Source organism: Rhamphochromis longiceps, linkage group LG19 (assembly GCF_057381845.1).
Source record: "Rhamphochromis longiceps isolate RC_006_pf linkage group LG19, R_longiceps_female_GT1.1, whole genome shotgun sequence".
Lineage (NCBI taxonomy): Eukaryota > Metazoa > Chordata > Actinopteri > Cichliformes > Cichlidae > Rhamphochromis > Rhamphochromis longiceps.
In genome coordinates, this window is record NC_140575.1 from 21,671,011 (window position 1) to 21,696,690 (window position 25,680).

At 40.6% G+C, this 25,680-nt stretch overlaps 3 protein-coding genes across 5 annotated transcripts in view; 1 reads left to right on the top strand and 2 right to left on the bottom strand.

Annotated features, from left to right (window-relative positions):
• Nucleotides 1-677, bottom strand: part of LOC146646692 (serine/threonine-protein kinase PAK 2-like) — a 17,459-nt gene extending 16,782 nt beyond the window's left edge. The window contains exon 1 of the mRNA XM_085391751.1: nt 399-677. The gene's annotated coding sequence lies outside the window, so the exon portion shown is untranslated. The remainder of the gene's footprint in view (nt 1-398) is intronic.
• The window catches only part of hltf (helicase-like transcription factor), a 24,586-nt gene extending 11,829 nt beyond the window's left edge, over nt 1-12,757 (top strand). Inside the window, exons 1-25 of one of the 3 annotated variants that reach the window (XM_085391746.1) lie at nt 1,676-1,819; nt 2,119-2,321; nt 2,454-2,620; nt 3,004-3,146; nt 3,241-3,326; nt 3,536-3,607; nt 3,843-4,034; nt 4,137-4,211; nt 4,305-4,365; nt 4,437-4,491; nt 5,230-5,297; nt 5,403-5,450; nt 5,872-5,982; nt 6,105-6,196; nt 6,311-6,454; nt 6,620-6,752; nt 7,285-7,420; nt 7,998-8,177; nt 8,349-8,464; nt 8,818-9,002; nt 9,119-9,241; nt 9,692-9,804; nt 10,882-11,062; nt 11,941-12,021; nt 12,177-12,757. In XM_085391746.1, the coding sequence (XP_085247872.1) occupies nt 2,121-2,321; nt 2,454-2,620; nt 3,004-3,146; nt 3,241-3,326; nt 3,536-3,607; nt 3,843-4,034; nt 4,137-4,211; nt 4,305-4,365; nt 4,437-4,491; nt 5,230-5,297; nt 5,403-5,450; nt 5,872-5,982; nt 6,105-6,196; nt 6,311-6,454; nt 6,620-6,752; nt 7,285-7,420; nt 7,998-8,177; nt 8,349-8,464; nt 8,818-9,002; nt 9,119-9,241; nt 9,692-9,804; nt 10,882-11,062; nt 11,941-12,021; nt 12,177-12,320 (2,907 nt within the window). In that variant the 5' untranslated portion in view covers nt 1,676-1,819; nt 2,119-2,120 and the 3' untranslated portion in view covers nt 12,321-12,757. Of the gene's footprint in view, nt 1-1,675; nt 1,820-2,118; nt 2,322-2,453; nt 2,621-2,776; nt 3,147-3,240; nt 3,327-3,535; nt 3,608-3,842; nt 4,035-4,136; nt 4,212-4,304; nt 4,366-4,436; nt 4,492-5,229; nt 5,298-5,402; nt 5,451-5,871; nt 5,983-6,104; nt 6,197-6,310; nt 6,455-6,619; nt 6,753-7,284; nt 7,421-7,997; nt 8,178-8,348; nt 8,465-8,817; nt 9,003-9,118; nt 9,242-9,691; nt 9,805-10,881; nt 11,063-11,940; nt 12,022-12,176 lie in introns of those variants that run through there. The other 2 variants (XM_085391747.1, XM_085391749.1) reach the window with 2 other exon arrangements.
• Nucleotides 12,758-13,886: 1,129 nt separating this feature from the next.
• On the bottom strand, nt 13,887-23,510 carry gyg1a (glycogenin 1a). The gene is made up of 7 exons (XM_085391754.1): nt 23,369-23,510; nt 20,486-20,621; nt 20,228-20,402; nt 19,910-20,072; nt 18,564-18,690; nt 16,656-16,890; nt 13,887-15,369 (listed from the first exon to the last, which is right to left on the bottom strand). The coding sequence occupies exons 1-7, from the start codon at nt 23,508-23,510 to the stop codon at nt 15,199-15,201; spliced, it is 1,149 nt and encodes a 382-aa protein (XP_085247880.1). The 3' UTR covers nt 13,887-15,198.
• Between the last annotated feature and the right edge of the window lie 2,170 nt (nt 23,511-25,680).

Genomic DNA, 25,680 nt, shown 5'->3' on the forward strand with positions numbered 1-25,680 from the left:
GTGCAACTTCAACACCTCACTCTCGGTACCGTCATTACTAAAGCAGGTTTTGCTTATTTATAGACTCATTTTTGTAGAATACATTCCAGCGGTTTGTGTGAACACAGTCCCTGTAGACTGACATCACTTGGGTTAATTATTATATTGCTCTGACAATATGACAATGTGGCGAAGCCAGCCACAAACCCAATTCACACTGGTATTTTGCCTCCTGTACTTTATTACAGTTTTTTTTCAATCTCATCTAGTGATCAGTATGATCTAGTGCCTTCTCAGTAATTATGGAAGGAGATGCTATCCGGTTTGGGTGCTTCCTGTGCCAGAAAAAGATCTAACCGAAGCAAAAATGTTTAAGACAAGTGTTGCACTGACTAGTGAATGAAGAAGTCTTAACTTACCGGTTGCTCTCAACCGCAAAACTCAACCGCACTCCGGCCAAAACTACCGAAACTCCGCGCCGTGTCTGTTTGTTTTCAGTCCGTTTAAAGCCCCGATTTGACGCTGAGATTTCACGACAGTCCTCGCGGGTGCGAAAAACGAAGCCGTCTTTTATCACGCTACAGTTTGCCTTCTTTTCTCTCCCCGAGTGTTTTCAACTTGACTCCGTGCTCGGGCCGGGGAGGAACCTGACGGAGAGGAAGCGAAACAAACCGAGCAATCGGAACCACGCGGCTTCCGTAGTGTTTTTAGGGCAAAACTCAAAGGCGCGTAAACGCAGCTCCTGCGCAACATCCGTGGCAACCACACCGGAAACAACAGATCTTTAATTTTCAGAATAATACCAAAAAGGGCTGTTCTGATGATATAAACGTATTAATTTCTTTTTTTTTTAAAAGGTGTTGATTAACTCATTCATAATTCTAAAACCTGGCACAATGATCAAAAACAAGAATTAGAATTTATTTTGTGGTTTTTGAAAAAAATGAACCCAAAATATACTGTCATTTGTTGTATTTTCTATGGTTAATAAAATATATTGGACTAAAATTATGATGAGATATTGAGCTGTCACATTAACAGTAAACGGATGTGTAAAGTAAAGTACTGTCTAGATCAAAGATTCAGGTTTTGATCCATCCCCCATTTTTTCATATTGTAAGAAAAAGGTGAAATGGTTTCTTTTAATTTCTTTAAAAATGCCATCAGGAATCGTTCTCCATGTTTCTTGAAGGACTTTCATGGCTCCTCTTTGGATAGTGGTAGATGATCCCACACTTTTTCAATAATGTTCTGGTCCAGGCTCTGGGGAGGCCAGCCCATGCTTTCTAGATGGTATTATTTGGTGGCTTAAAATCGGTTTGCACTTTTTTGTGTATCATAATTCTATAAATTTTGACAAGATCACCTGTACCACTGGGGACCAACACGCAGATCCTCCACTGTATTTTGCTGGTTTCGTTTCTGATTTCCTCTGTAGAAGTAGAGGGAAAAGAAAATATGTAGGCCCCAAAGCATGGTGGAACCTGTCAAGTGATGTGTATTATTTGGGTGTTTGGTTTTGGTGGTGGTAAAGCAGGATGTTGATACAGGATGAGAGGTGTCTTGAATAAGGTTATCGCTGTCTAATCGCTGTCTAATCTCTTTTTATTTTACAACTCATTTGATGACTAAACGTGAATGCTCTCATATAAAAATGTCTATTTATTGGGCGATCTTTTTAAACGAAATAATAATTTATTTTGAAAATTAGTACCGGATGTTATAGAGCAACTAAATCCGTTTTTACTTTTTGAATAAGCAGCGGATGAAAGTAGCTCAAACGTCAGCAAAATACGTCAAAAACAACAAACTACAGTCTTCGCCGAGAGGAAGTTAAACAGTATGAACGATTTGTTTCATGTCGACACTCTGTAACAGTCTTTTATTTGTATGGACACACTACACATGCTAACTCTTAATAGCTTATAAGTCTGTGTGTAGGTATAGGTTGAGAAGCTAACTTTATTATATTGTTATTTATATTATAGTTTAATCCCACTGTTTACGTGCTATTTCTGCGTCTGCGTGTCTTCGAATTTAGAATGCGTATTTTCTGTCGTTACAGTCTGCAGCTTATCTTATCACATCAGTCCAGAGTACTCTGTTATCTAAACTCATGTTCTTTCATCTCTGCTGCAGTCATGCAGTTCAACCGCAGGTGGAAGTTTGGTTGGGGCAGGTTCAGTGAGGTGGACCTCTTCACAGATCGCCATGAATCCAATGCAGAGACTCTCTCACAGGCCATCAGAGCTGCAGCGTCTGAGGAGCCCGATGCAGACGGCAGCGTGCTGTTTGGTCAGCTCAAGGGAACCGTGGTCGGCCTCAGATATTACTCAGGGGTGGTGAGGATCAGTCAGGGTCTTTTTTTTATTCCTCTAGTGGACAGAGGAGACAACACAGATCAGTTCTACCACACAGGTCAGAAACATGTGGAGAAACCTGAAAAGCAAAAGGTGTTTTTACTCTCTGGACAGGTGAACCAAGGGGAGATGGTCGGTTTAGTGCGGCAGCCTCAGAATCCATATGACCGCAACGCAGTGATGGTTGCCAACATTTACGGAAATCAAGTCGGACACATCAAGAAGGAGCTGGCAGCAGCAATGGCTTACATCATGGACAACAACTTAGCTAAAGTAGAAGGGTGAGCTGCTATGTGCCCGAAACTATTCTCCCTTTCAGAAAATAGGACTATCATTACTTGAACCCCTAAACAAAAGTACTCAGGTGTTGCAGACCACTAAAATCACATTATTAATCAAACCATTTACTCCTTTTTTTGTACATATATTCCTTATAGTGTACTGTTTTGGATAACAAATGTAGGATCCCTGGTTTGCTTCCAAGAGAAGAGACAAATCCCTTTGGGGTTGTGCAGGAAGGGCATCTTCCTGCAAAAATCTGCAAAACCAGACATGACATCGTCAAAGTGACATTGAGCTGAGGCGCATGTTCATTATTAGAGGATTAATGTTGGCAAATTGTAATTTCCTACATGTACTAGTACACTTCTCATTACTTTTTCAGGGTGGTATTCTCAGGGACGAAAAACACCTACACCATGCCGGTGATGCTGTCCTTCTGGGGGAAAGAAGAGAGTAAAAATTCTGTACTGGAACAAATGTCACGCCGAGGATATAAGCTGAACACAGAGGGAGGCAAACTGAAAGGTACGCCCTGCACAATCGCTGGACTTAATTTACTCAAATTTAATGTGTGTGTATGCTCGTGGTTCTTCATTTACCTGCATGCGTTGGATTTCAGGCGACAATCAGCAGTGGTATAATAGTCAAGATGCTCGGGCATTTTCATCCAAAAAAGGTGTGACCACTGCACTAACTGCCGACGAGGTAAATAAATTACATTAAACGTTTTAGTAGTACTCTGTAAGCCTTTATAGCTTATAATAAAATAATAATAATAATTATACATTTTATTTATAGGTCCGAAAACACTCAAGGACACCTTACAAGCAAATAAATAACAAACTCATGGGATGGACCAACATGTATCTGTGTTGAAAACAATGTTTTTTTACTTATATTTTTTTTCCTTTCAGCTAAAAAATGCATTTGATAACCTTTTCGAAGGGTTGATGGAGAGTAAGGATGGAGAGAAAGAAGCTGCTGTGGTAGGTACTTAATCTGTTTATCTGTTTTTATTTATTACCTGCTTTTGTCTGCAATATGTTTGTTTTTAAACTTCATAAACAACAGTTAAATGCAATGATTGAGATCCATTTATTTTTTTTATACTGGAGTTAAGGAAAGAGTTTTGTATTTCTCTCCAAGCTGTCACTACATTTTGCTTTTCTTTATATGGGAGTGCAGCTTTAGTGTTTAACATACAACCGTCTCTCTTTCCAGTCTGTGGCTACTCCCCTCCTGCTCCATCAGAAGCAGGCGCTGTCCTGGATGTGCGCTCGGGAAAACAAAGCTGCCCTGCCGCCGTTCTGGGAGAAGAGAGGCGAGCTATACTACAACACCCTCACGTGTTTCTCTGCCAAAGAGCTACCAGAGAGGGTTCGTGGAGGCATACTGGCAGATGACATGGGGCTGGTAGGTGACACACAGATAGACATATTAAACTGCACACATCACATGATCATATTCTAACAGCATCCACAGTCAGCGTATATTGCACTGTTTCCTTTCTTTTAGGGTAAAACACTGACTGTAATTGCACTGATTCTCACCAATTTTCACAAAGGAAAGCCGCTGCCTGTGGAGAAATGTGTAAGTAGGCGTGTGTTGCAGTCTTTTCAGGCAATATGCTTCATGAGTAACTTGTTTTCACCAATTACAAAATGTGTGTTTATATGTGTGCAGGTTGAGAAGGTTTCGCCCATTAAAGCTAAAACGACGTCACAAATGGCCCTAACACTGGAAGGTACTGAAAACTTTTAACACATTTTATGATTTTGTCGAAATTAAATAAAAGATGTGGTGTGTTTGCTTCAGGAAGCAGCAGTGCAGTTGGAGCTGGAGTGAGTGGCACATCAAGTGGTTCTAACCTGTGAGTGTATTATTGATGTACATTTCACTCAAATTATACAACCTCAATTCCAAAAAAGTTGGGACTCAGCGTAAAATACATGTCTCAAAAATAAACTGGGACAGTGGGACAGGGCCATGTTTACCACTGTGGAGCATCCCCTCTACAGAACTGTAAACATCCATACACCTTTCAAATTAATGATGCCTTTCCCAATGTGCACGCTTCCAATTCCACAGGCACTAAATCTTACCCAAGTCCATGCATTGATTATAGTGGGAAAATAATGTCTGTTTTAATGCAGTGCCAGCTGAGGACCCAAAGATCACAGACTTCAATAACGATTTTTAGCCTGTGCACAGAGATTTCTCCAGATTCTCTGAATTTTTTGATGATATTATGTACTGCAGATAATGAGGTATTTAAAGTCTTCACAATTTTGCATTGAGGAACACTATTTTGAAGTTGTTCCACAATTTGTAGACAGTTTTTACAGATTGGTGACCCTCTGCCTCCCTAAGATGCTCTTTTTATGCCCAGTCATGTTACTGATGTTTTGCTAATTAACATAATTAGCTGCTAAATATTCCCCCAGCTTTCTTTTTAGTACCACTTGCTTTTCCAGAGATTTGCAAGTCATTGCATTGTGTTTTTATATACATTTTACACAGTGTCACAACCTTTTTGGAATTGGGAATCTATTTTCTGCACTATTATATTCTGTGTTAGCTCATGACCCAATTCCCCTGTGTGAATCAGTACCCAGGAGGAGGTGATCTGTGTTGATGAACCACATGCAGTGAAGGCAGCAGATAAGTCAGAGAAAAGTAAGAATTGTCATCTCCACATGTTTATTTTAAAACTTTTGTTTGTGCATTTGTGACTCACTTGCATTTTTAACCTGACTTAACCTTAACCTGACCACTTAACAGGTAAGAGCAAAGAGAAGATGAAAGCAACCAAGAGAAAACCAAGCAAAGGTATAACTGTAACCTGTAGAACTGTGTACTTGTGATGTGGCTCAGGAGGTATAGAACATCATCTGCTAATTGGAAAGTTGGTGGTTCGATCTATGGCTGCTCCAGTCTGCATGCAAAATTATCCTTGGTGTAGATACTGAACTCCAAGATACACAGATTTACAGACAGTGTATGTGAATCTGTGCAATGAGTGTGAATGTACGATAGAAAGAACTTTGGTAGAATGAATGGGCGAATGAGGCATGTTGTATAACTGTGAGTGCTCAGATAGAGTAGAAAAATGCTTTAAAAGAACCAGTCCATTTACTGGTGAGAAAGTAGATGCATGATTGCACTGAACTGATTTCTTGTTTTGCTTCTAAACACTCTTAATAATCATTTCTTGTGAGTAAAATTATTGACTTGTATGCTCTTGGTGCAGAGGGATCGGTGTTGTTTGAGGATCTGGACTTTGCTGCTGCTCTGAGTGGCTCAACATCTGGCACAGGCTCAAAGAAGAAGAAAACAGACAAGAAGTCCAGTCTCACTCAGAGTGAGTTCCAACAGTGCATTTTTATTGAGTGTTTTATGTTTCTGTTTCTGTTTAAAGAAATAGAACTTGGACAGTCATTTAATATTTGATTTGGGCTTCTTTTTATTTTTTTACATGTGCAGTTGCTGAATCCTCCATCGCTGAAAGCCCAGATGACTTAAAAGCAAGAACAACTCTCATCATCTGCCCCCTCTCTGTGCTCAGTAACTGGCTGGTAAGAAGGCACACTTTGAAAGAACTGTATTTTTGCATGCCATAATAATTGGCTACAATTAAAGTTAAGAAATGTGTAGTTTTTTTCATCATTTTCCTCTCTTCTTTTATGCAGGACCAGTTTGAGCAGCACATGGACCCTAATGTGAAGCTGAATGTGTATTTGTATTACGGTCCAGAGAGAAACAGGAGTAAAAAGTTTCTGTCCTCTCAGGATGTGGTGATCACCACGTACAATGTCCTCTCTTCTGATTTTGGGGTGAGTATATACACAAATGTGTTGCAGTGTGGACTGAAATATTCACACAAATTAAAACTGAAGATAATCCAGCCATTGGGTACATTTTTTTAAATAATTCATAAGTAACTGGACTGGATTTTTCTCCTAGGAGATCCCTAATGTACTATAATGATTTCCTTTCAGAATAAGAGTCCCCTCCATGGGATCAGCTGGCTGAGGGTTGTGCTAGATGAGGGACACATCATAAGAAACCCAAATGCACAGATGAGTAAAGCTGTACTTGACCTGAAAGCTCAGAGACGCTGGATTCTTTCAGGTATCCCATGTCTAAATACACACACAGATTTCAATAGATGACAGCGATGGTATTGCAGGGTTTCTACCGGTCATTTAAAAGTCTGAAATGAAACTCAAGGAGATACAAGTTTTAAAATATTTAATATTTTCTGTAAATTTGTTATAGGTATAACATTTGAAGATGAACTGTTTCAGACTCATAAAAATATAAACTTTGTTAAACCAGTTTTTAAAGTGTCTACTTGCATTTATTTGTAATGCATTTATTTTAATGTGTATTTTTGTAGACTGGCACAGTAGACAGCTCTAAACTAATACCATAATTGTGACTATTCTGTGCTGTTTCATTAGCGTCTTCATCTACAGAATGAAAATAACAGAAATTATGGTAATTTCTGTTACATCACAGAATGATATTGGTTTGATAGATCTTAATACCACAACTGTAAATACCCAAATAAACAAATCCTCGACGACATCACAGTACGCCATTATGTTTTTTGAATATGTAGTAAACAGGCACACTCATTCCTCTTCCTCCTTCTCTTCAGGTACTCCCATCCAGAACAGTGTGAGGGATCTGTGGATGCTGGTGGCCTTCTTGGGTCTGAAGCCCTTTGATACGAGAGAGTGGTGGAACAGAGTGATCCAGAGACCCGTTACGCAAGGAGACAGGGCCGGCCTGCAGTGAGTGCTCAGAGAGCCTTTAACTTCTAGACTGCAGCACCGCATCAATCCTGCAGAGGGTGCCATTCACTTAAGAGTAGCAATAATCTTTCTGTTTAAAGCCTATTTGCTTTGCTTGCGTCTCCTTACTTTAATTTTAATATTGTTTGTGTTCCCTACTCCTTGCTCATTGTTGCATTTCTTGACTTTTAAAGTTTTTCTTTGTCTAAAAAAAAGCTTAAAGCTCAAGGGTCTAATCTCTTGTACAGAGAGCCTCGTATCCAAGTTTTTAATCAGAATCACTTTGCCAGAATCACTTTCACGTTACTGTGAAAGATCCACGACAGACCTGACCACTCGTTCATGCTTTTCAGCATACTTTTACTATAGCTCTGCAGCTCACTGCTGGACATATACCAACAACAGTCACTCAGCACAGACTTTAAGCCGGCCTGGCGTGATTGCGGTTGCCATGCAGGTGCGCCCGCCTCCCCTGCAGTGGCACCGCAGATCATGCCCCGCATTTTATGTGAGGGTATGATAAAGTTGTTTTTTGTTTTTTACAGTATTAGTCTGTGATACTTGCTACTGTGTGCAGACACCTTCAGACACTAGTGAAGTGCATCACCCTGAGACGGACCAAGAACAGTGAGGTGAACGGGCGGCCTCTGGTGTCACTGCCTGAGAAGAAAGTCTACGTGGAGCAGGTAGAGCTCAGCCAACCAGAAAGGGAGGAGTACGAGCTGGCACGCACTGAAGGAAAAAACACCATTGGCAGGTACGTGTGGAGCGTGTCAGTGTACTTGCGCAAGCATGCTTGAGAGTGACGAGTGTTTTTGCTAAGACAGAAAGTACCTGTGTGAGATTATTTGACGGGACATGTGACTGTTGATTCATCCATTCATGTCAAACGTTATAATAAAATACGATTTTACGTTCATTTTTGCAGATATGTAGCTGAAGGTACAGTCTTGAGGAATTATGCTGATGTGCTTGCCATTCTCATGAGGCTCCGACAGCACTGCTGCCACCCTGACCTGCTGGCAAAGATGTCCTCAGATTTAGGTAAAATCTGAAATTTGTGAATTAACGAGATCAAAACTTTTGAAAACACCCGATGATCAACCTTATCAATGAGGAAACTCATTAGTGGGGATTTTGTTGTTTTTTGCTTGATAATTAGGATGTTTTTTACTTTGTTCTGCTGCTATCTTGAGCTCTAACGTGTTGAGTTAAAATATAAAGATACTTTAGGCAAACAGTTGACTTTGCTGGTAAAACCTTTTTCTTAACACTACCTGTTCTGAGATAATCAGTCAAACAAGTACTTGTATAATACAAACATTAGAAATGTTTCTCCTTTTTCCAATTACTTCGTTTGCTTATTTCTTTCCCTCCTCATCACTTTCTGGCTTTAGGTGCTGCAGCAACACCGGCAGAGCTGCGGGAGCGTCTCATAGAAAAGCTGCGGTTGGTGCTGGCCAGCGGCTCTGATGAGGAGTGCTCCGTGTGTCTGGACTCGGTCCGTCTGCCCGTCATTACACACTGCGCCCACGTATACTGCCGGCCATGCATCGCACAGGTCATCAGCACTTCGGGACAGGTATATGTGCATCAGGCATTTGTAAATTAGCTGTCATTCTACATAAAACAAATACATATTCAGTTTAATTTAAATTCATATTCCTCTCTTTGCTGATGCTCCATATGTTGGCACAGGAGGTGGCGCACTGTCCTCTGTGTCGAGGTGAAATCAAGACCAGTGAACTGGTGGAGTTTCCACAAGAGGAAATGGAAGAAGAGAATATTACAAAGCCTGAGAGGTGGAGGACAAGCTCAAAGGTACTCACTTTAAGTAGGAGAAAATAACAAACGCACTCAGTAGACCCTAAAACAGGAGCCATCCCTTAAGCTTAATTTTCAACACATGGTAAAGCTTCAGCTAGTCTTCGCTTGCTTTTGGTACTGGGTACTTTTATATCAAACAGAACATGAACACAAACACTGGAATATAACCAAGGTTAAGGTTTTTCTGATTCTCAGCATGTGGCTGTTCATCACACCTTGTGTCATTAAGCCCATGGTGCACACATGGAAACTCAAGTGACTGCTAATCTCTAAGCAATCAGTGGTCTGATATTTTGTATATAATAGAGCAGATTAGTTCTCTTTCACAACTTTAGCTGAGGTGGTGCCAAAAACTTAAAGCAAGCAGGTAGCTCCACGGTTTTGATTTGGCAGGGGTGGAAAATGGGTTTGTTCTGTGCCGTGTGAAAATCTGTGTGTTTGCAGGTGCAAGCGCTCATGGGAAATCTGCTCAGGTTGCGATCTAAAGACAGCAGCATAAAGTGTTTGGTCGTCTCTCAGTTTACACGCTTCCTCACCATCCTGGAGACTCCACTCAGGTAAACAACACTAAGATCATAGATTCAGGATTTGCAGTGATTGCTGTGGCTTTGATGGAGGACGGCAAGACAATAATGACGTAAGCAGTATGAGTGACAGATGGGATTAAGTTGGAGAGGGGCTTACATCAGGGATCAGCACTGAGCGCCATCTTGTTTGTTTGGTGATGAGCAGGTTGACAGATGAGATCAGGCGGGAGTATCCGTGGACTATGATGTTTGGACATTGTGATCTTAAGTGAGAGCAGGTAGCTGGTGGATTGAAAGTCAATGGAAGCAAAAAAGAATACATGTTCGTATTCTCGTATTAGAGGGAGGCTGGAGGAATGGTGAAGATGCAAGGAGCAGAGGTAGTAAAGATGGATGAGTTTAAATACCTGGGATCAACCCTCCACATCAACGCACTGCACATAAGAGAGTGTAAGAGTGAAAACAGTAGTGAGACATGCTTTAATGTATGGTTTGGTGACATTGGTACTAACAAAAAGCAGTAGGCTGAGCTAAAAAATGCCAAGATTTATATTGGCAGTGACCATAATGAACAAGAAATGGTTATATGAGAGCAGTTTGGAGACAAAGTTAGAGAAGTACAGTTCAGGTACTTTGGACATGTAGCTTAGTGGAGGGTTAGTGGATAAATTAAACAAAGGATGATGGATATGGAAGCAGGAAGAAAAAAGGAAGACCTGCAGAGGACATGCAGAGAGTTGGTGTGACAGAAGAGGATGCTGGGGTAGGATGAAAATGAGGCGGATGATCTGCTGTGGCGACCCCTAAAGGGAGCAGCCGAAACAAAAAGGAGTAGGAGCAGCTGTGGCTTTGATGACCAGGGAAAAAATACAGTGCAATAAATAAAATTTATGAAGGAAGCTCTAAATGTGTCTTCTATTTCAGTAAAATTCAGCTAATCATTTCAGTTACTTTTACTATTATTAATGATTGCTTTAAAGCCTATTGATTTATCTGCTACAAGACAGAAACTAGCACTGAAAACATACAGACTGTGGTGTAAATGTAATTGATTGTATTAAATATTTTATTTGATTGGTCATCATGGAAGTGTTTCCTCCTCACCAGAGAGCATGGCTTCAGTTTTGTGCGTTTGGACGGCACCATGACCCAGAAGAAAAGGACTCAAGTCATCCAGGAGTTTCAGAGCTCAGCGGCCGACAGCCCCACCATCATGCTCCTGTCACTCAAAGCCGGAGGAGTGGGGCTTAACTTGACCGCTGCCTCTCACGTTTTTCTCATGGACCCCGTAAGTACAAAGCCTGGTGGAAGCAGACATTCAACCACATAGGTTGGTGGCCAAAGACTAAGTTATGTAACAAATTGATAACATCTAGGAATCATGTTATCAAAGATTGAGATTTTCTTTGGTGTATGTAGTGGAGGTAGACTGACTGGAATAGGCGAGGAACAGGTCTCTGAACATTAATTAAAGTTTGTTAATCTTTTTTTAATCATTAAAAAAAATGAAAGGAAAAAAGAAAACAACACAAATACCATACATGGCTGTGTGACTAGGTCAGGACTTGGGCTCTTATCTCATAACTAAACTGATAGAACTGGTATGCATCAGGATCTGGCTTGCTTTACCACCTAAGGATAATGTTGAGGTAATGCTCACCGGTCATTACTTGTGCAGATGCCAACACTGTGCCACAATCATGTATATTCACACCGGATGGATGCTTGACTCACTGAAGTTTATTAATGATCAGTTCTGCTGCTTAAAATAATCATTAGTTAACTGAAATAAAGTGATGGTAGATTTTCTGCAGAACATCTGATCTTTTTCAGCTGTTGCAGCGGGGAATCCCTGTGGCTGCATTGATGTTTCACAGACTGACCTACTTGCACATTTGTACCTCCAGCCTAGCCCAGCAAGCTGCATTGGTTGCACCGATGTAGCTAGCAATGTCATGGGGGTTGCATCACAAGTCAAAATGGCATCAGAGTGCACCACTACTCAGCATTCATTACATCCCGTTAGATGTTTGTGCACAAGGATGACAAAGACGATCTCTAAGGATCTCGAATCTCGAAATCTATCTTGTCATAGAAGGTTTTCAGGAATAAATATTGCATATTTTCAGTTACCGTGAACTCTCTCTCTCTGTGTTTGTGTCTTAGGCATGGAACCCAGCTACTGAAGAGCAGTGCATTGACCGCTGCCACCGTTTAGGCCAGAAAAGGAAAGTTGTAGTCACTAAGGTCAGTAATTTGGCTCTCACTATTTATAGTATTGGAAAGACATATTTTGCTTTTTTCTGATTAGTGATTTTTTTTTTTTTTTTTTAATTTAAAAAAAGATGCTAGATTACTAGAGAACTAATCATGTGACCATGTTTGTGTTTTTTTTGCTGCAGTTCATTGTGAAGGATTCAGTGGAGGAGAATATGGTGAAGATCCAGAGGAAGAAACAGGACCTGATGGAGAAGGCATTCGGATCCACCAACACTGACAGGAAGACATCTCGCATCGATGACATCGTAGCTCTGATGGAGCTGTAGACATCTGGTACTGGACTTGAACTGAAGCGTTAACACGAGTTACAAACAATGATTTGCATTTGAACCGTAACCATCAGTTATTGTGTATTCGTTCGCCATGGTCAGGCATAGTTTCTGTTGATGATAAATGTGCTCAACGGTTTTTAAGTCACCATTTTGATACAAAGATGCAGGACGTACCACTTGGCAAGCATTCATATTATTCAGCTGTGATGTTTAGCAACTGCTACTCTTGATTTACATGTTTTAACAAGCCAATACTGTGCTGATTACTGGAAGCGGCTGATAAAGAGATTAAGGTTAATAATTAAAGGAGGTGAAGGTTGGACAAACCTAACTACCTTGTAACAGTTAACTTTTCAGTTTTCCCCATGCAAAACTGAACAGTTGTGAGAGTGTTTTTTTTTATGACTCTAAAATTAAAGAAATGCACATGACTGATGTAGTACATCTGTATCTGCTATATATAACTAAATACAACAGCTTCCAGATGTTAAATGAAAACTTAAATGAAGAAAAAAGGATCTGTGACACATCTGTTGTCACACCACGTAAAAGAAAAGTAGAACAAATGATGGCAGCATGTTCAGTAAACGTCTGAACCATCTAACCAACCTCTAAAATGGATTAGTTTCCAAAATAAAATGCAGCTTTAAATAGTTTCCAAATCTCTTAGTCAATATAAAACCAGACATTTTGGCTGTTTACACTTGATTCTCCACAGCCTTGACATTTGACAGAAATCAAATAGCACAGTTGCAGCACGACATCCAATAACAAGTACAGTAAAAATTAAACAACACAAGAGGTGGATTAAAGGTGGGTTTTTTTTGTTTTTTTTATTTGAGCTTTCAGAGGGATGTACAGCTAACAGCTGGGAAACAGGACAGATGTGCACTAACTCACAACCTAGAAAGCTACATATGGACTTCTCCCATAACCTTGCCAGCTTGTTTTAGGAGTGTTTTACAGCTGTGGGTAACAGTTTTGAGGGGCACTCGGCAGGATTGAAGCAAAGAGGGTATTGGCAACAGCAAGGGATGGAGTCAACGTTCAATCTGTTGTGCCACTAGCAGCAGTTACAGTAAGTGAGGTTTTGTAAACAGTGAACAGCAATAAGGCAGCTGGTTACACTACAGAAAGGAAGTAAAGAAGTTAAACCCAGTTAATGGCACAGACGCACTGATGCAAGTTTGACAGGGACGTACATGCAGGAGACGGATGGACGGTAACAGATGTCTGACGAGTGCGCTGTGGTTCAATCCCACGAAAACACAAGACAAACCTGACTGTTAACAAGATGTGGGTGGAAGCACCTCATTACTGATCCATGTTTTAACTCTGTGCCATGCAAATACAACACAACACGTCTTGCTCTAATACGATACCAGACAACACAAAGCTGAAGTCACAGGGAGCTGGTGAGTGTCAGAGGCACAGACAGGAACGCTCATCTGTGCACTCCAGTGAGGTGAACTGTCATGTAAAGCGGGATTTTAATAACTGTCTGCATATCTGCTTTAAAGTGGTTTAGACATAGAGGTTTATTGTCAGTAGGATAGATGGAAAAATCCTGAAGCGACTGCATTTCTGCTGAGCTGCTTAGATTTTCCAAAGATCAGGAAGACTCGGAACTGTGAGTCCGTTTTCAACAGGTGCACTTAAAAGGAACAGACATTTTAGGAAGTAGCTACAGCTTTTTTCTTTCTTGTCAAGAGTTTGGTGAGAGGATTTGCTCCACACAGCTGGATAACCTCGCTTAGCATGAAGACTCGAACTGCAGAAACAGCCAGAGCACAACTGACCAACCAGCACCTGGAGGTCCATCGATTGCAGTTCATTTTCTCATCATAAAATTCATCTGTGAACGCTAAAGAAAAAATAAAAATCAGCGTTTATGTATATATGTGGCTCAAGGTGCTTGGCCAAGAAAATTGATACGTTACAGGTTATAAAACAGAACCGTTGTTTCTTTACACTTCTGCTTTTGTAGGGAGTTTCCAATCAATCGCTAGTCTTTGTTAACTTTGGACACAGACTAGCAGCTTCCACTCAATATTTTTGACCTCGATACATCACTTGGCGATTGGGTCACATAACCTTGGGCAGGGAAATAGGATGGAAAAGAAAGTTAAAATTTAATTTAATTTTTTTTTTAAATTTCAGTTGTAAAAAGCATCTCCAAAGATATTTTATACAAATTAATACATGTTCAGTCTCTACCCAGACTTTTAAAATGTTTGCATGGGGTGAAGCTGATGTCCACAACCTCTGTCTTTCATTGCTAATGTAAGGGATTAGTGAAAATACTGGATTAAGCTTTGTTTTTTTCAACATAACAAATACTCCATTATACTACTATACTGTAATACTCCAGATAGACAATACACATCTCTAGGATTCTTTAAAATATCTCTCTCTACATATTTTTTGTACCGTTAGCAATGCAACTAAATTACATCTCAGAATATACACAGCACTTAATAACGGGATAATAACGACTATTTGCAGTCTCTGTGCTAAGGGAGTTAGTTGGTCAGCTGCTGCTATAGCTTCACACTTACTATAAAACCATGTGAATCTTCTCCCCTAACTCTCAGCAAGAAAGTAATTTATCCTAAAATGTCCAATTTTTCCTTTAAGAGGAAAAAAAAGTGGAAGGTGGAGTGCATGGGAATTTTGTTTTAGTCACACTTAACCCTCTGCACACTAACAGGATGCAGAGGTGGAGACCGAAATTTGCTCAGAAGCATTCATCCAGTCACCTGCCAATCAAGCCCCTGTGATTCACTGAGTGGTGGTTTACACTCCCACCTTCCACCCCCACCCAACCTCACAGAGCTTCAACTAGTGTCCGTCACGCTCCCTCGGTCGCCCACTACTTTAGGAAAGAGTTAAGTTTTTCCTCGATGTTGGCAAACGAGTCGTCACCCATGTAGTCGATCTGGCCCGCTTCCCAACGCTGCTTCCGCTCCGACGATGAAATCTTCTGAGGCACAGAAGGAGGAGAGGACACCGACTCCTCTCTTACATCCTCGTGAAGCTTACCCTGCATGACATGGAGAGTGAATGAATGAATCATCAAGTGAAACTAGAGCAATACTTTATAAGGACTGCTTTCCTCAAGCCCGGCCATGCTCCGCTGGAATTACCGCACAGAGGAATTTGCTCTTTTCTGGCCTTGAGACACGTTTGGTACGTGCAGGCATTTCTTAAGGACAGTAAAAATATAAACGAGACATTTTGCAGGAGATAAGAGTAGCACTATTTTCTGAGATAATTTATCATAACACTATAAAAATAAACAGTTCTAGATGCTGGATGTGCACTTAATAAACTGCATCAGGTGAAGAATCAGGTAGAATTTATAACTTAAACAAATATTTTAATACCAGAAGTTGTTTCCTGATTCACAACAGTCTCAAATCAGTTTATCCCCCTTAATTTAGTTTTTTTGTTTGTTTTTTTTACACATCATAATCCTTTCAGACTATCATACTCATAGATATACAATTATGAGTATGAAGAGAAAAATCTTCAAATATCAAACTTTAAACATGCATTCTAATCACTTTTTTAGTGAGATTTCTTGATACTGTCATTAATGCAGCTGGATCAAAAATTATGTCGAATTTCTACTCATCATTTAAAGTCTTCTATAAAAATGCCAAATAAAAGAGATCCGAGTCCAGATCTAAAGAACTACACCACTATAGTCTTAAAAAGTTAGTCATAGCAAATGGAAAATTACGTTTCTCCTCCTGCTTGTCTGTATAAACATGTAAGTGTGACACAACATGGCACAGTTTCAGGCTGTTAGGCAAAGCCACAGGCTTTTGGCAGCGCTCCTTTGTGACAGAGCTATTTCACTACAGTGCTGTGACTTACAGACTGCACGACAACTTCCTGCTATTCTGTGTTAAACAGTTGAAGGTCCCAGCACGGCTCACTGATGACAGTAAGCTATTCATGCAGTTGTGGCACTGCTGAGAGGAATGACACTAGCGACAGACATCGTCTGGTGCTGAGGAATGTGGAACCAATCAGCTCTTATTTACTATCACTATTATGACTAAACCTAGCATTTTAAATGCAGCTTTACAAGAAATTGAAACAATTTAAAGATATGGTAATTGCTCAACATGACGGAATTTCACACTTAAAAGATATGTGCAATATAAAGAAGAGTTGCTATGCAATTAGAAGTTTTGAAACAGTCAGGAAATGCTGATTATGCAACATGCTACAACACCTAAAATCACATACATTCATAGTCATTAATGTTTCATCACATTCCCACCAGCCACACCCGAGACCCACAAACCGTTAACATACCTCATCGCTCTGCTCTATAAAGCCGCTGAGGAAGGGAGTGTCTCCGTAGGCCTTCTGCAGTAAAGGCAGCACAGATTTGGTGTACACCTGCCACCACATCAGCAGATAGTCAGGGTGCAGCACGCAGGGGTCAAGTGAGGACTGACCTTTGACCTCGCCACTCTGAGCATCGTAGGAGTAGTTCCACGGTTTCACTTTGCCCAGGAAGTGCACCACCTTCGCACCTTGGCCGTACCTGTGCAAACAAACAGAAGACCGTGAGAGGGGGAAAGGAGAGCGAGAGAAACATGCAGTGAGAGGGCTCTAAACACTTCATCCATCCATCCATTCTCTTCCACTTATTCTTGGGAGTGCTGGAGACTATCCCAGTTGGGATGGAGTGTTGTGAGAGATCAGTAGTCTAACACAGAGAGACAGACAACCGTTGACACTCACATTCACACCTATGTCCAAATTAGAATGTTGCACCAAATTTGCAACACACAAACTACAGTTTACAGCATGAGATTATTTCCTGTCAATTCTGGAAATGACCAGAATGCACAAGATTACAGATGAGTACATCAGAGGAACAGCTCGAAATTAGAGAGGCATGTGCAGATGAGGGATAGTGGCTATACTGGACAAAGGATGATGGATATGGAGCTGCAATGCAGGAGGTAAAGAGGAAAATCTAAAAAGGAGTTAATGGATATAGTGAAGGAGGACATGCAGAGAATTGGTGTGGGAGAAGAGGATGCTAGGGATAAGATGTGGTGAACATAGAAACTGTGGCTTTGCTGACAAAGAAGGGGGACAAGAAGAAGACATTTATTTTGAAGGGCTGAATTAAAATTATCACTGTACTTTTGTCCAGAGAATTTGTGAACTCCAGTAGGATTTTTTAAAAGTGGGAATGATCCAGTTTAGTCATACTGCAAACCAGTTTGAGACAACCTCCATTTCTTTCTCTTTCTTTCTTTCTTTCTTTCTTTCTTTCTTTCTTTCTTTCTTTCTTTCTTTCTTTCTTTCTTTCTTTCTTTCTTTCTTTCTAACTATTTGGACATGAACACAGCTTTGCTTCTGTGTATTGCTTCAACAGTGGTTTTGAAATGAAGCAATGAAGAAGTGACTTAAGGGTGCTCTTAATTCACTTTTCTTAAATTCAAGAGAAAAAAGTCCCTAATTGTTTTCACAAGTTTAAAAGTCATTAAGCAACAGACTGACAGTTAGCTGTTCATGTAAACTCTCAACAGGGACCTAAAAAGTGAAAAAACATTATTGTAATCAGACCTCCTGATAGTGGAAACTCTAGAAGAGGAGAAAAAAATTGACTTGGATGAAAACAGGAGAAATATCAAGCAATGAGAGGGTTTACCCCAAGATTCAAACCAGCATGATGGAGTTATGTCGTGTTAGGACATCTATGGCTGCTAATAGAACTAGATGTTTATTGATGATGTGACTGCTGATCAAAGAATGACCAATGGATTCTAAAGTGTGTACTTAAAAAGCTGCATGACACACATCCTGCAACGGTTTCTTGCCACATTCCTATAAAACTCTACTAAACAGCAATTACATTTGTAAATCCAAAGATATGAATCATGACGACACACTACATCCACCGATCTCCTCCAAAAGGACACATACGGTTCCGATTTAAATAAAACGGCATATATAGCTGCTCTAGTTCCTCTTATTCGAGCCAGGTTTTGGTAAAACTAGCGATCTGTTTCAGTGGCTTCTTGTAATTTAACCCCCAACCACTGACACACACACAAACACAAGACCTTTGAACTGACCTTGATGAAGTTTTATGTCACCTTAACCACATAATGAGTGCATTGAGTATTTCCTCACATGTTCACATCTACTAGTTTCTGCAGTTTTCAAAGAGAAACTGTGCGCATGTGCTTGCATACTAACTGTTTGAAAGCCGGTAGGTAGGAGTAGATGGCAATGCTGCTGAGGTTGTAGATAAAGGGGAGGTGTTTGGAAATATCTGCCGTCGCCCAGGTGTTAAAGTAACTGTTGAGAACTCCCTGATCCCCACCTGAAGGCAAAGACAAGCAGACAAGCATTATCAAATACACTTCACGATATAACGCTTTTAATTTAGTGTTTTTCTAATAAAGGATAAAGATGTTATTCAGTTTCTGGCATTTTCACCTCATCTGACCGCTCTTCTCTCACTGCTGTAATACACACACACACACACACACACACACACACACACACACACACACACACACACACTATGGTAGATACAAGAATACCCACCGCCATTGTATTCTGTACATTCCCACAGGCTGTGTCCTATCTGACATGTAAAAATAGAAGCTGAAAGGGTGTGCTGACAACGCTGTGGGAAGATACAATGAGTAACAACATATGGCAAAAGCTTTTTTAGATTTCTATGATTTAGCTATTTACTGAGTCACAGAATCAATTCTGATCATAGAAGTAGCTTTGATCTTTCGTCCACTTGATTTCTTTTTGTTTTTAATTGATTTGGGAATTGCTTTGGTTGCTACCTTAGCTAAATCATTGATTTTGATATGGGACTTCCTGAAACGACATAGTAAAATAAAAGTAAAAAGGTTAACAAAAATCTCTTCGAACTTAAACTATGCTGAAAACACTTATTCTGGTGCCATTTTCCATCACGTTCATACACTGTCCAAATAGTGGACAGTGTACGCAAACAGTTTATTCAGATACTCAAACTTGTTTATTCAAAGAAACCCTCTGCAACGAGTCATTCTGCAGACAGATAAGTCTGAGTTCCTATTACTTTCGAGAGGTGAGAGTGTTTAGTGTTCACACTAAATACCACCAGCCATTCCCACAAAAGGCTGCCTACAAGGCCACTAAGGAGACATTTGGAAACCACTTTTCACTGAAAAATATAAATATTTTTCTCCATCATGGTGCCAGGAACAGTGATCTCAACCATATAAGTTGTTAACAGCTACTCGATATATTGCAGCAGTGATTTATACAGATATTCATGATTCCCAGAGATTTACTTCAGGAATGGCTTCCTTTTGCTTGATGAGCATATAACTACAGCAATGAGGAAATAGCTCTCGTCACCTTTACTGTTGTTATAATTTGCAGATGAGCAGGTTAAATAATGGAAATTGTAAACTTTTTATCTGCAGTTTAGCTGTTAGAGTTTAAGCACGATAAGACAAGAAGGACCACAGCTGGCCCTTACTTTTCACTGTAGACGATATTATGTTTGGATGTATTTACACAGATTCACTTGCCATCAAAGCTGCCATTTTCACCACAGAATGTGATGAGCTTCTCGTGGGTCTCATTGGATGGTCTGAAGACAAATACCCCAGAGTTGAAACAATCTGGCCAACCAGGATCTGGAGCAGCAGATAACTCCTCTCTCTCAAAGAGTTCATCTATGTTGGACAGCACCTGAATGCATAAATATAGATGTATTAAGAATCATTTATAAAAACGGGAGAGGTTCGACAAGGAAAGTATTTTAGATGTCCACTGTGTCTTTACATCGCTACAAAAAAGAGCCAGTGCTGTGTGGTTTTTGTGCTGTTAACAGATCTCTTTCTCACCAGTGTGTCAGCGTCCATGAACACACACTTGCTGTACTGCGTGAGCGTCCAGCAGTGCAGTTTGGTGAACGTCACCCCCAGGTCCGGACGTTTCATCAAGGCCAGATGAGCTGAATCGCCTGAATCCATCACGTCCACCATATGCACCTCATCAAAAATGGAGCGCAGCACATCTCTATAGAGCAGACGGTATGATTTACATCAGCATGTATGTCACCTCTTATCCTCCGGTAATGGCTAAACAGCTGATGCTGTTACCTGCAAGGTTCTGCAACATGTGGCCCCACGAGAGCGACCAGCTTCCTGGTTGTGTTGTGGCTTCGTAACGACTGGCCGAGGACCATCGCTCCCTTTGCATAGCTGTCATTTGTGGCCAGTGTCACAAAAGCTTGGTCTGTTTGCGGAAACACACACATTCACACACTGAGCCAGAAGAATAATGCATCATAACATTACTGCCATAACTTCATGTGTCTTTCAGTCACAGGCTAAAAACCTTTATACATTCCGACAACTTTAAATATGAATGTCTTAAATACCATCTTTCTGCAAAAAGACAGGAAAAAGTGCATTTTATTATGTCAACAGCAGGTCCCACAGGTCTTTTCATTCAACTCTGTATTAAATTAAGTAAGAGGTGAATTATCCTTGAAGACTGCATTTGATTTCGTTTTATTTTCTTTAGTTTCTTAAGATTCTGTTTTCTTTTTTAGTGAAGGCCTTAAAAAGCTGCCCTTTTCACCACAACATTTACATAAATGTATATAAAAAGTATTACTGCTAATAGAAGCAGTATTACTAATTTTGAGTAAAACCAACTAAACCCGTGGCCCCGCTTCCACTTTTCCTCTAAAGCAGACATCAATTGAAGCCTCATGATCCCCTTCTGCAATTACGGTAATCTCCTGCATCAATACAATTCATTTTATCGAATTTTATTCATCCTAAAACCAGTTATGCAAAGGTCAGCGTATGATGAGTCCCTAGAGCATAAATTAGCAACCACAGGGGGCAAGCAATGTTGAGTGAAAGCAGGCCTGGAGCCAGCTGAGAGCATTTATCAAGCTGAACGTATGAGCTGTCGGGGGGCTTCTGGGAAACCTGACCCACGTGGCTGTGTTGTACAGTTGCTAAGATCTTATTCAAGGAATTCTAAGCAGACTGTTTCAGCGTACAAGAAAGGCTTCTCTCACCTACAGGGCAGTACAGGAAGCATGTGTTGCATTCTCACAGGGTTAAACGTGGCTACATGAAGCCTCGTGACCTCTAGGTATGATGTGAAGAATGGTGATTACCCAGTTCAAAATGTGAAGTCTGCTCAAAAGCCTCCTTTGTTTACGAAAATCACATTTGTCTTTATTTGATATAAACTAATCAGAACTGTTGCAATCAATGTGCAATGATTATATTAGATGAAAACAAGTATGGCTTTCTTTTAAAGAACACGTGATCCCAAACCTTTGTGTTGCAGTTGCTTGTTTCATGAGTAACCTGTACTGGAAGCAGACAATTGCATACATATGTAACTGTTAGTGTTACAGTGTTGTACACACATTATAATAGTAATTATATAACTATATGGTCCATATTAAATCGTTAGCCACATTAAGACTTTCACAGTAACACACAGAGAGACACTAAAGACGTTTTAGTGTACTGACAGGAAGGGGGAGGGGACAACTTCAAGCCTACATACAGCAGCGCACGTCCACATTGAGAGTTTACTGAACAAAAACAGGAAGTTAACAATGTATTTCTAAAAAAATAAAAGCACACGTAAGACGCTGAGGGATAAAGTCTAGAGAAAATTGTTACCTGTTTGAGTAGAGGGGAGGGCAAGCCACAAAACAATCAAAAACAGACTGAAAAGGTTTACACGGCTTCTAAACAAGTATTACATTTTGCTGTGCACACTGATTTTTACTGAAAAAGAAAAAAATATATCTAAAAATGCAAAAAGCAGATTTGCAGATCAAAACTTGTTCAGTTTTCTGGCTATAGACTAATCACTGCATGGATACAGCCTCATGCTTCTCTACAAGTAGTTGTACAAACTTTTGGTGAAAAATAAAATACCAAAACCACTCACATTTGTGTACTGTAAATATGCCACCAGCTGGCTTTCAGTCTTGGTCCTAGGCTCATCCAACTCACTACAGTTTGTATGATGAAATCATGACTGTGGGTGAGGTAACACAGGGAATTCCCACATGCCCACCCTGTGAAATCCAGATGTACTTATCAGCTATGGGCATACTAATTAACACTAATAAACATCCATGTAAGACTAAAAATGTTAGCTGATAGGGAGCAACTACAGTAGTAATTGTATTTAAGGCTATATTTTGGTCTAAGCACCTCACGTCTCAGTATTCAATATCCTTATATTTATGCTGCTTGTATATATAAAGTAGCATAACTTTGAAGACCGATTGTTTTTAAATGACTTTAAAATTACAGTAAAGCAATAATGAAAAAACTGCAGGTGTCTCATCTTTTTAAGAATCCTTTTCATGCCTTACTGAGGCATATGTACAAATTTATGTGGCGTTTGAATGAGTCAATAAATTCAACAGTAAGAGCTTTGACTGTTATAACACGTGGTGACACAAGGTACACCTCCCGCTTTTCTAAACATTGTAACAAGTGTCTGCATATTTTGTGATAGTTTCGTCTGCTTGAAGTTTTTGGGTTTTTTTTTTTTTTTATATGGACTAATGTTGCCTGAAATAAAGGTGAATTAAAAAAACAACAACAACAACAACGGTTTGTTAGATCCGTAGTTGTTTGTACGTTTGTACCTTTTTAATCGCTTAAAACTACTCCGATTTTGAAGCTTGTGACCGGATGTGCTGCTTTTCACCATCGCCAGCTTTACTTTGGTCCAAACCTCTGCAGAAACTCATCAAAGCAACTCTATGACTACACAACCATTTAAACCACTAAATCGCAACTTCTGTGCACCACATGAGCGTGGGAGCGGGTGCTGCAGCCACTCTAAAGCCCCAGAGTTTGACAAGTACGCGTTGATATTTCGGAGGATGCATGCAGTTCGTGCAGCTCAGCTCCGGACCGGTCCGATGCGGTGCGACCGGGTTCCGATGTCAGTGTAACGTCTGAGAGAGTCGGCCAGTCCCTTACCCGACATGGTGTGCTTAGGAGGGTCCACCCAAGGGTCGGGGGTCGTGATGGGGAAGACGAAGGGCTTGCACTGCGAAGGGCAGAAGCGCAGCAGCTGGGAGCAGTCCAACACAGGAATTAAGCCCCACATTTTCCGGGTCATGTGACCACTGACAGCCGACACGGCCCCCTACGTTTGTCTCTTTCCGTAAAACTTTATTTGTGATGGTCTTCATCACAGACAAAAGCCATCTTTTAAAAATTTTTTTAATCAGTTAGGTAATTAAGGATGGGTAAAAGCACAGCGCCATTAGTATAAAAATAGATTACAAATTAACAGATTAATAAAGACTAGATTAGTGTGTACTTAACAGTATTCTGTTGTTTAGGTCATTATAAGGGTCATATTTTATTTATTTTTTGTAAAAAATAAAAAATGTATGAACTATTAATATAATAATAATTAAACGGAAATGCGTTATTAGCTAAAGTACGAATACAGCACGCTGATTTTTCCCGATGTTGAGTTACGTTTTTTCACATGTTTAAAATAAAAATGAAATTAGAGAATTCATTTAAAAAAAATCAAATTAAATGGGGCAAACTATATAAAGTTTACAGTCTGACATTAATATGCAAAGGTGAAAGTGTAAGTCCCAAACATCATAAGTATTCCCATACGTCATCCTAAAGGAAAATTTAGCGTCCGTTGTCATGGAAACGATGACGCTGCAGTCCTTCGGGTGATGTCCATGGAAGAGCACCACTTTCACTTTGACATAATGACACCATTATACTCCCCTGCTGAGGTTATAAATGGGAACTGGCTTTAGTCGAAGGGCAGAGTTATTTCTGCCGAAATTCTCAGAGACAAAACTTCTGCTGAAATCAGGAAGTAACAGAGTTTTTTTTTGTTTGTTTGTTTGTTTGTTTGTTTTAGGTATTTTGTTCTGCAGCCTAAAACGTAGATGGCTGTGAATTTAAGCATGCATTAATTTTACGAATTTTGTGGGAAATTATGTATTTTGTGTGTTATAAGAGTATTCACCTATATATGCATTATAATATGCAATAATTATACCACTACACATTTCTTTTGTTGCTTTTAAATAAGTATATAAATATGTTCTCCACTTCAGTAATGCAGACAGACATTTGTTTTGCTGGAATTCTACCCTTGAGTATGACATGCTTAAGACTACACTCAAATGAGCAACATTTCATTACATTTCATACCTTAATAGAGTAACATTCATTAAGTTTATAAAAAACACCCAGCACGCCCCTGCGGGCGGTTTATCCTTCAAGCTCGGGTCCTCTACCAGAGGCCTGGGAGCTTGAGGGTCCTGCGCAGTATCTTAGCTGTTCCCAGGACTGCGCTCTTCTGGACAGAGATCTCCGATGTTATTCCCGGGATCTGCTGGAGCCACTCGCCTAGCTTGGGAGTCACCGCACCTAGTGCTCCGATTACCACGGGGACCACCGTTACCTTCACCCTCCACATCCTCTCGAGCTCTTCTCTGAGCCCTTGGTATTTCTCCAGCTTCTCGTGTTCCTTCTTCCTGATATTGCTGTCATTCGGAACCGCTACATCGATCACTACGGCCGTCTTCTTCTGTTTGTCTACCACCACTATGTCCGGTTGGTTAGCCACCACCATTTTGTCCGTCTGTATCTGGAAGTCCCACAGGATCTTAGCTCGGTCATTCTCCACCACCCTTGGGGGCATCTCCCATTTTGACCTCGGGACTTCCAGGTTATACTCGGCACAGATGTTCCTGTACACTATGCCGGCCACTTGGTTATGGCGTTCCATGTATGCCTTGCCTGCTAGCATCTTGCACCCTGCTGTTATGTGCTGGATTGTCTCTGGGGCATCTTTACACAGCCTGCACCTGGGGTCTGGCCTGGTGTGATAGACCCCAGCCTCTATGGATCTTGTACTCAGAGCTTGTTCTTGTGCTGCCATGATTAGTGCCTCTGTGCTGTCTTTCAGTCCAGCTTTGTCCAGCCACTGGTAGGATTTCTGGATATCAGCCACCTCCTCTATCTGCCGGTGGTACATACCGTGCAGGGGCCTGTCCTTCCATGATGGTTCCTCGTCTCCCTCCTCTTTCTTTGGTTTCTGCTGCCTGAGGTATTCACTGAGCATTCGGTCAGTTGGGGCCATCTTCCCAATGTATTCTTGGATGTTCGTTGTCTCATCCTGGACTGTGGTGCTGACACTCACCAGTCCCCGGCCCCCTTCCTTCCGCTTAGCGTACAGCCTCAGGGTGCTGGACTTGGGGTGAAACCCTCCATGCATGGTAAGGAGCTTTCTTGTCTTTATGTCA

Coding starts and splice junctions, on each gene's coding strand:
- gyg1a (XM_085391754.1), bottom strand. CDS start 23,510: ATGACCCGGAAAATGTGGGGCTTAATTCCTGTGTTGGACTGCTCCCAG. Junction 20,622..23,368: donor TCCTAAGCACACCATGTCGG/GTAAGGGACTGG, acceptor TTCCGCAAACAG/ACCAAGCTTTTGTGACACTG. Junction 16,891..18,563: donor TACCTACCGGCTTTCAAACA/GTTAGTATGCAA, acceptor TTGTTTGCACAG/GTACGGCCAAGGTGCGAAGG.